The sequence below is a fragment of the Thunnus thynnus genome, chromosome 8 (assembly GCF_963924715.1).
Source record: "Thunnus thynnus chromosome 8, fThuThy2.1, whole genome shotgun sequence".
NCBI classification, from domain to species: Eukaryota; Metazoa; Chordata; class Actinopteri; order Scombriformes; family Scombridae; genus Thunnus; species Thunnus thynnus.
Window position 1 is genome coordinate 17,781,272 of NC_089524.1, and position 9,531 is coordinate 17,790,802.

Here is a 9,531-nt window from a genome sequence, read left to right on the forward strand (position 1 = left end):
TACACATCTCACTAAACAGACATCCTTAGGGCCAGAGTTTACATTCCCTTCTCAGTGGGTGTAAAACAAATTTCCAACACCATATTCCTTTACCTTTAACCTTTATCTGTAATACTATCAATTCTGAAACAAAAAAAAAGACAGGAGCAAAAAAGGAAAGAGCAAAAATGACCCATGCATCTGGCCCTTAGTGTTAATTTTCCTTCAAAATAGCCTTGCACTGCCCTCAAAATGGCCACTGTGAGAGTCTCGTCACAGCTAGCAAACTGACTCACAGCTAGACTTCCATCTACCTACAGGATCCCGACAGCCCCTGACTTCAACTTGCTACTGCTGACTCCTTAGTTTCATCTGTGTAGTTCACCCCTGAGAGCTCTGCTGCCACACAATATACCGAACATGTGAGGAGTGCTTACTATGCTCTTTCAGCCCTTCTCAAAAAAAGCTCACTGCCCACTTAAATTACCTCGATAAAGATTTATGTACAGTATCTATGTAAGGCTGAGTTGTCTCGGCGTGAACTGTTTCATTGGAATGAAACTCTATTAGCTTTTATTTAATATGTTAAATAACTATGCCCCCTTTCAAAACAATCCACCACAGCAAATTAGATTTTATTATTGAGACAATACTGGGATTGGATTTGTGTTTCTGAGGGACTGACTGACCCGAAACCGAGAGTTGTTTCTAAAATGAATATACCATTCATTGTGTCACAGTATATTCATCTTACCTGCGGGACCAACCAAAATGTTGGTCTTGCTAAATAATAAAATTTTCATGAATACTGAAATACTGAAGCTTTGTATTATACACAATGTGGCTGGATCTGATATAATCTCATTTTACCCGACAAGACCAATGATCATTTACTGTGTGTTCAATAATGTTAACAGTGCTTCTCACCAGTCTGTGTAAGTAGAATCCTGAAGTTACATTAATACTACAACTGAAACTATAACCACTTACCCTACTGATATGGTAAACCCTTCCAGGCTACTCCCTTGTTTTCCAAGAACAAACAATACTAAGATAATACACATCAATGAAAGGGTTTCATCACCATTTCACAGAAAGCCTCTTTTCATCCTACACCGGCTACACTCAGACACAAGATCAAAAGATATTTTATCTTTGTAGACTGACATTTCTGTAGTATACATGACTGTTTCAGTTCCTTTTCAAAACTGTTTTTAATCATGTCTAACATCTTTACTGTACATTTTTATGTATTGTTGCTGTTGTAGTAATTTGGAAAGCTTATAGTTACTATTAGAAATAGGTTACTATACCAATCTCATATTTGGTGCCAGCGACATTGGCGGTGATGGTGCCTTTCTTCTTTTTGGTGCGCACCTTCCTCTTCCCACTGCTCTGGTAGGAGCCCACAGATGGCACATTCACGGGGGATGCTCCTTGATCCTCTGGAGGAGGAGACAGCACACAACAAAACTAGATACAGTCACAGCTTGCGCTCCAGGCTGGAAGGGAGCAGGAGTTGCTGGAGTCCTCTAATGTGTTTTCCCTCGTTTCTGCAGGGGATTTAGCGAGGTTTGTTTGTGGAGCTGTTGTGTAAATGAATTAGGTTTCTAGTTTGGTATAGCTGCATGCATCATGATTCTTTCATCATGATCTGTTTGTGTGTGTGTGTGTGTGTGTGTGTGTGAGGGGGGGTTCTGTGCAGGAAAGAATAACACTGATGAACAGGCAGGCAGGTACATACTGTATATGAGCAGGTGTGTTTATGTGTGCATGCATTTATTTTTTACAAAAACCTATCAGTCCTGAGAGTTGGGCCCCTCTTACTCACCTCCATCATTGGGAGGGGAGGGCATCTCAGGGGCTGGAGGAGTGAAGGGGGAAGCCAAGCTGTCTGCCAGGCTTGGCGGGGCAGGCCTTACAGGGTACTGGCAGCACCCTCCAAGGGCTCTCTCGCACTCGCACCAGTTAGTCTTCCCTGTCTTGGGTTGTATGGACAATGTGGTTCAGGATGGCCCAATGGATCATCTGAGCATCTCCCAGGCGCCTTTCAGCAGCATAAAGAGCAGCAGCAGAGTCTTGCTGGGCAAGGGAGTTTGAAGAGGGAAGAGTGGGAGGGGGAGGGCCTCTCAGGGGTCTACACGGCCCCAGCTTATTTACAACCCCAAGAGGAGAAAGGGAGGGAGGGGGATGGACAGAGGGATGGATAGGAATGCCTGTGGAGGACAAGAAAAAATATCTTTTACAGCTGCAGAATAGTGGTAGACTAACTGCTCAGAGGGTGACTAGTGCATGGTGTGGATCAGTGTGCATTTTCTTTCTGGACTGGAGTGCACTGGACATGCTTTTGATGTAAAGCAGCAGCAACAGCAGCACACGGGCCTATCAAAGGCTACATCAGTCAATCTGACACTGACTGTAACAGTTCAGTGAGAACTCTGTACAGCTCTGACACTGCAGTTCTACTAATGAAATAATCCAAAACTGTGTGATGTCCACTGGATTAATTGGTATTCTGTGGAACCATGGTGAAATATTAATGTGGTTGTCAAGTTAAGGGTTTGCAGCATCTCATTGCGTTTCATGCTAATGCCAGCTGGGTTTCATTGTATGTCTGCGAGGTCACTTCTTTCAAGCAGATGGCATTTTTACAGTGGTTTGTATAAAGGATGCTTCAAGCTATGAACAGTGTGGGGAATTTACACCACTCACCAGCCAGATTCTGTTATTGTTTGGCTGCGGTCTTTGAGTGTATCATCAAACCAATGTTGAGGTAATCAGCCATTGTTGAGACGTCCTGTCACATTACATTTTTTGCTGGCTCGGGAGTCGGGCAGCCTAGTGACTCAGTGGTTAGCACCGTTGCCTAAGTGCAGGAGGGGACAAGATTTGAGTCCTTGTCTTCTCTGTGTGAGGTTCGCATGTTCTCCTTTTGTCAGTGTGGGTACCCATGTCCAGTTGTTCTACATTCTCCAATTTTCAAACACAAAGCAGCGCTGAGGTGGACTGGAGACTACAAACTGCCCACAGGTGTGAATCTCTGTGAGTCAGTTCAGTGATGGACTGGCAAGCCGTAAATTGTTTCCTGGACTTACAGTATGCTTCAATAGATTCCAGCTGCTCATGACGCTTGCTCAATAAATGGCACATGTAGCTGCAAAATTTTTATTCAGCAATGATCCATACTAGTGTCTCTCAACCAGAAGGGTTGGAACCCAGAGGTGGCAAGATAAATCTGAGGGGTTGTGAGATGATTAATAGGATAGGAAAGCAGATAAACAACATATTTCTGCTACACAAAATTACATATATTAATCTACGGTATATTCCTCTAATCTTGGCTTTTAACTTCTGAGTTACTGGATTTTTTTTACCTCTAGAGGCCTCTAAAAATTAATCAAATAAAATAAGGGAAAAAAATTATGCGACTTTGGGATATGATGACATCTATGCATACCCTTCATAAGGCAGTTTCCTATGATTGAAAAGAAAGAAATCACAAATTCTAGTCGAGATGTTATTATTTGCAGAGAAGAAATAAATGCAATCAAAAAAGTTAACTCAAAAATATGAAGGGCATTGGTCTGTGAAATATAGTATACATAAAAAGACACATAAATCATAGATTATGAACATAAACCAGTTAGGCTACATCTACAGTACACTGTCTTCTGGTCCCGCTTTTGAATTTCATAAAGAGATCAACAGTAGCCTCTAGTGGTGAGAATATACTGAAAGGCCTATTTTTTTCTACCACTGTTCACTGTCCACATGCACACACATACAGATACGCCTACAGGAGCACATTACACCTACACACATCGGAAGATATGCACACAAGCTGACTTGAAAAGCAACCCCATCGATTCAATCAGCATTCTCTGGACAAATTAGAATGGGGAAACAATCCAATCGCATTACTGCATCACTCAGGAGTCTTCACTGTCATCCCCTTGGTCTGCCTGTGGTAAGCACAAGACATTGATCCTGGGGAGGACAGAGACTGGAACAGGTTCAGCAGAGAGAGGGGGAGCAACAACAAAGAGTCAGAGTGATAAAGTGAGGCAAGCTGCGCTGCTGACAACCTGCCCCCACCTCCCAGTGGTGTGCTGGATCTCTGTACAGGAGGCAGGGAACACAGTCTCTATGGGAGCCCTGGACCTTGGTGTCATGTAAACCCTCAGGAACAAGGGTGATCTGATAGACACATGATGCACCAAACACATACCGTTACACATACAACTAGAACACATGTGCATACTATAAGTAATCTCTGAAAAATATACAATTCTCACACTATGTCTACAGGTATATATCTGAGATGTTAATCCTAATTATTCTGCACAATACTCCTGGATTATTAATCTTCATAATGTAAGGAGTAATTATTTTATTTTATTCAACATTCCCAATTAAAATTCTGTTTAAATATTTCTATGTATCCTAATAATAGCAATGATTAAACCTCATTTTAAGCTTAAGATCTTCTTTTAGATCTTCAGTATCAAAGAGCTAATATTAGATATTAATACAGAGCTAAGACATGTTACCATAAGAACTGAAAAAAGAAATTCTGTTTTCAAATATCTTCACTGCTAATGTGATTGAATTTCTTTCTTTGTGCCTTTCAAGAGTAAAATGTCAACACAGATTTCTATGCAGGCCTGTTTGCGTGGCTACCATATGAGGTCATAGATGAGGCGCTTTGGTAGCACACTGATGGATGATCCAACAAGAAGAGGCTCTCTCATGTTTTGCTCATTTGTCTTGGTGGTAGCGGTGGTTATCAGCAACAACACGGCCTACTTTTACTTGCGTTCACGTTATAGAAGTGGGATTTCATTGTAATCAGACACCAGATTAGAGGTACTGTTATTGCTGACTGCCCGGGGGACTGAATCAGGGATATCCTGATGTGACGTCACAGGTTTGAATTCAGCTCAGTGACTCGTGTCATACCCTCCATGATGTTACAGTCTAACATTTCCTGATAAAAAATAGAAATGTTTCCATCTTTAAAAGGTAGATAGTGTAACCTTTGAAATGTATAGTACATACTACAGACTATAAATACATACTAGACAATAACATGCTATACTGTCATGTACAACATCCAGGAGAGAAGATAAGTTTGTCGACATGCTATTATATTTTACCGCGAGCATTAGAAAACATCATTACAATTAATCCAGCAGTGAAGTATTAACAACTAAATCTTAACTAAATCCCTTTCACTAAGTACAGCAAGTAGTTAATCCTCTGACGCAGTAACACTTTTTCTCCAACAGAGGGAGCCAGAGGGCCAACAAAGCAGCTGAATGGGCAGAGCTCCTATGGATGCTGAGCTCATGCACTTCCCCTGTGCCACACAACACAGAAAGACTTCATTGTAGTCAGCTCTTCATGCTGCTCATCTGCATCACTCTCTTGTTTTGCAGGCCCTAAATGCATGACAAGTGCATGTCTGTCTTTCAGGGCATTGTTATGCAGAGTTTTTCCCTAATTATCCTGCACTAGTTGGTAATGCAAGTGTCCCATTGTGTTCTTTTACTGTACATGTCTGTTTTCTTTAAGGAATATATACTGTATTTTGCTGCAGTATTTAGGCTACATTAAAAACTTTTAATGAAAAAATATCAGGAAGTGACATGATTCTCGTTCAAAACTACAAAGAAATCCATCTTCACACAGATATTATTCTCTATCATAAGGCAATGACACTTCAAAAATACTCTTTTTACATCAAAAGCAAAGCCACAAAGAGACAGCACAAATAGCTTTACAAGATGTGTGAAAAAGGAAAAGCTGAGCTGAACTGAAGCAGTAGACTCTATTTAAGTGGTGTCACACCTATTACAGAAGTCCCTTCAACAACCAGCAGTACATCCCTGAGGGGCTTGTTTTATGTTTTCCCTGCCTTACATGAAACTACATCTTGAAAGCAGTCATCAAATACAGAATCAACAGAGAGACTTGGGGAAACACCACTTAGATGTGTGTTTTGCTGAAAGAGCGGGATTTGCAGACACTGGCTATTTCCTGTACATGCGGTATGCCCCGGTCTTGCCATTACAGCAGTGATGGGACCTCAGGGCATGTAAAGCCATTGAAAAGGCAAGAGACACTGGCTAAGAATGGAGTCATGTTGTACTATTACACATCCTTGACTGAAAAGCAAATGTAAACAAAAGAATTTTGTTGTAATACAGATAGTATAAAACCCTTTTCACTGGATGTTTTCTTACGTTTACAAGGAACAATGCCAAAGTGATTCTGTGCATCTTCAAGGCCTAAAACATACAGTATACTTGCAAGATCTCTTCTGTGAAAAACGGTCTCTACTTCTGTCACTGTGTATTTGGCCACTACTACCACATTGCTCTCTCAGGGAAAGCGATAGCTGAGTTCGCGGACTACTCTCACAGGAAAGTAGATGGTTTAGAATTGCCAGTGGATCTAAAATTAGCTCAAACCAGTGACCCAACTATGGCTTCGTGCCTTCTTCCAGATATGATGAGGAACGAGTGTGGGAGCTATCAGCCCACAGGGTACTGAAATACACCAACAAACATCTGAAAGCAAAGCTTAACTTTTACAGTGATACAGACAAAATGGTCATATGTGAAATTCAGCCACTGCTTTAGTAATTCTATTAAACATTTGTGTTAACTACAATCTCATCTGACCTTATTTTCTGTAAGACAAAGTTGAGCAAATATTTGTGTGATCACAACATGTGGCTGCTACAGTGTGCACTTACTATAGGTGTTTGTTTAAGCACCGCACTGTTGTTACAAAGTAAGCTTTGTCTGTGGAGGTGTATTATCAACAGATATAAATATGGGTTCAACTCAAACACTTCCAAACTTCTTACCTAATCCTGTCTGAGTACTGAGAAATCAGCGAGAGTTTCACTAGCTGGTGTGTAGTCAAAAAACAGGCAAGGATCTGTAGATATAAGCGAAGTCAATGGAATTACAAGTCAAGCAGAATTTAACTGGTAAATCAATAAACAAGTAAAAACAAAGTCCTTCTGTGGTGTGCTGCAGATTGGCTGCTGACACGGACAATATGTGAACTTGTATGACAAACAAGACTACTCACAGTCAGAGATTAATTTAAGCATATGGTATTTGTCAAAAATAACAAAAACTGCAATGCATATGACATTATTTAAAAAATGTAAACCTGATGAACAATGTAGAAGTCCAATCTTTGGAGTGAACAAATAGCTCAAACCTGCCTAAAATGATGGTGTTCTCCAGCTTCAGGGGTGTGAAACAGCAACCAAGCCTAATTTACATGGATACTGTGGTAGTGTATAGTGCTGTAGTGTGCAACGCTGCAACAAATATCCTATATGAATCCAAAACCTCCAGTATGCCAACTGTAGCCTGCATTAAAATAAAAGATTATACATATCATATCTTCCTAAATAGACTTATCTCTGGGATATGTCCGGGAGGCAGGATGCCATCCAGAAATCATATGTCATGCTGGTATTTTTATGTAATCCATCTGCCCTGTTGGGAATGGTCATCTCCAGGGTGATGTTTCAGCATGTGGTCTGTAAGTGGCACAGTTGAGTACAAACAGACTATACTACATCATATAAATACTGGCTCTTCAAACATCATAGCCTTTGTGTAAATAACAAGGCTCATAGCATCCTGCTAAACGTGCATGGCAAGACACATCATCTTACGGGTCCTTGCAAAGCTAGCTTGAGCTAAGAAATAGCATAGCAACCAATATGGTATCTTCCAGATGACTGGAAGGATCGGAGGCCATCCCCTTTCTGGAGATCTTGTCTGTATTTCAGGATTAGCAAACACTGGAATTAAATCTTGCATGTAGCGTTAATATCTTGGATATATGAGGGTTTTTCAGGAAATTAGTTGCGCTGCCAAATTAAATGTCACAAAGCCTAAGCAGGTGCATTATTGCTATGAAATAGTTGCTAGCGAGCTGCAGCTAACGTTAGGTTGCTAGCCACTTGTGTGGGTCAGGTGGAAGGATCGCAAAGGGAAACAATCTGGCAATGCTGCTACTCGACTCCTCCAAATGAAGCGTTAACGTTTAACTGCCAAGCGAATGAGGGCGTTTTCATTTTAGGTTCCTACAGCATGACATGAACAAATTCCTGAATGAGACACCGTCTAATAATTCAAAAGCAAACAATGACCCTGGACTACTCTACTGTTAGCTTAGCCGCAGCGGTTGAAAGTGAAGTAGCCCGTTAACGTTACCTTATTTATTCCGGACACTTTGCAGTGCAGCTCTTCTGCTGCTCTCATCCAAGCGACACAGCCGCTGGGGTCTCTTTAGATAAACCGTCCAGCCCTGAGAGTATTTTCAAAACTAGAATAGTGTTTATGGTGTGTAACAGCGTTACTACTGAAAACACTGGTTGACAGACAGAAAAAAATCAGTATCTTTTAGTCGCTTGTAGTCCTCCAGTGTGCTATGAGAGCTGGAGCGAGTCCATGGGCTGAACCATTCGCTCTCCAAGAGGAGGGGGGATCTGAATTAAGTGCTGAAGTTTGCATTCACAATCTGGTACCAACATGACGTTTATTGCGCTGTAGGGCTTACGTGTTAAGTCAGCACATATTATTATCCAACTTTTAACTAAAAACAGAAGACTTCCCAGCGCTTTCAGTTATATTTCGTTCACCTTTATTTTACAGGTTTCGATGCAGCTTCTTCCGTCATGCTCTCCGATACAAACACTGAAGCTACCTAGCAACTGTGTCGCTGACCATGGTGCTAAAAAAAAACACAACCCTGCCGTTTATGGGCGCGTCCCGCCCAGAGGTCATTCACATCTTAATACCTTCAGTGTTTATCGCTATACAGTAACAACGAAATACTATTTTTGCAAACATTTACTAAACATTAATATTTTTGTCAAAGTGACAAGACCTGCAAGTTTCCTGGCAGGTTTTCATTCAGCTACAATAATAATAATGATAATAATAATAATAATAATAAACTTTTCATTCGCAGTGAATCTCAAAGTGCTACATATAACATAGCTATAATCTCCCTGAATAAAAAGAAAAACAGTTCAAAGCTTTAGTTTTGATTTATTTGTACAAACAAATCTCTCTACTTGAATCAAATGCAAATTTTCCAGATGAAAAAAAAAAACACAATGAATAATAAAATGATTAAAAATGCCATTATGACCCATGGTTTTCGTAATAATTTCATTGTGATACTGCCATGACATTTGTTTCCACCCTTTGACTGGTTCCTTGTTGACAAATCCATTTTCTGCAATCCTCATGAGGCCAGGTTAGATTAATGTTGTATTGCTGCTTGTTCCAAAGGTTTTTGGTTGTTTATTTATTTTTTACTTCTTTAACATTTTTTATTTATTTTCACACCCATTTCATTTATCCATTAATTTCCTCATATAATGATTTATTATTTTGTTCACTATTTTTCAAAACATCCATTAAGGTATCATCATCTAGGATTATGTGCACTTCTCAACAATTAGCATCCAGCTGTCTGTCTTTGTTAATAATATAACACTGCACTGAT

At 40.3% G+C, this 9,531-nt stretch overlaps 1 protein-coding gene across 4 annotated transcripts in view; it reads right to left on the bottom strand.

The window, feature by feature from the left end:
* The window catches only part of ttll7 (tubulin tyrosine ligase-like family, member 7), a 75,786-nt gene extending 67,300 nt beyond the window's left edge, over window positions 1–8,486 (bottom strand). For 3 of the 4 annotated variants that reach the window (XR_010929264.1, XM_067596835.1, XM_067596836.1), the window contains exons 1-4: window positions 8,229–8,486; window positions 6,854–7,546; window positions 1,811–2,195; window positions 1,293–1,424 (exon numbers count right to left, since the gene is read on the bottom strand). Coding sequence is in view for 3 of the 4 variants with exons in the window: in XM_067596835.1 (XP_067452936.1) it covers window positions 1,293–1,424; window positions 1,811–1,835 (157 nt within the window). In the remaining variant the exon portion in view is untranslated. The remainder of the gene's footprint in view (window positions 1–1,292; window positions 1,425–1,810; window positions 2,196–6,853; window positions 7,547–8,228) is intronic. The other variant, XM_067596834.1, reaches the window with a different exon arrangement.
* Between the last annotated feature and the right edge of the window lie 1,045 nt (window positions 8,487–9,531).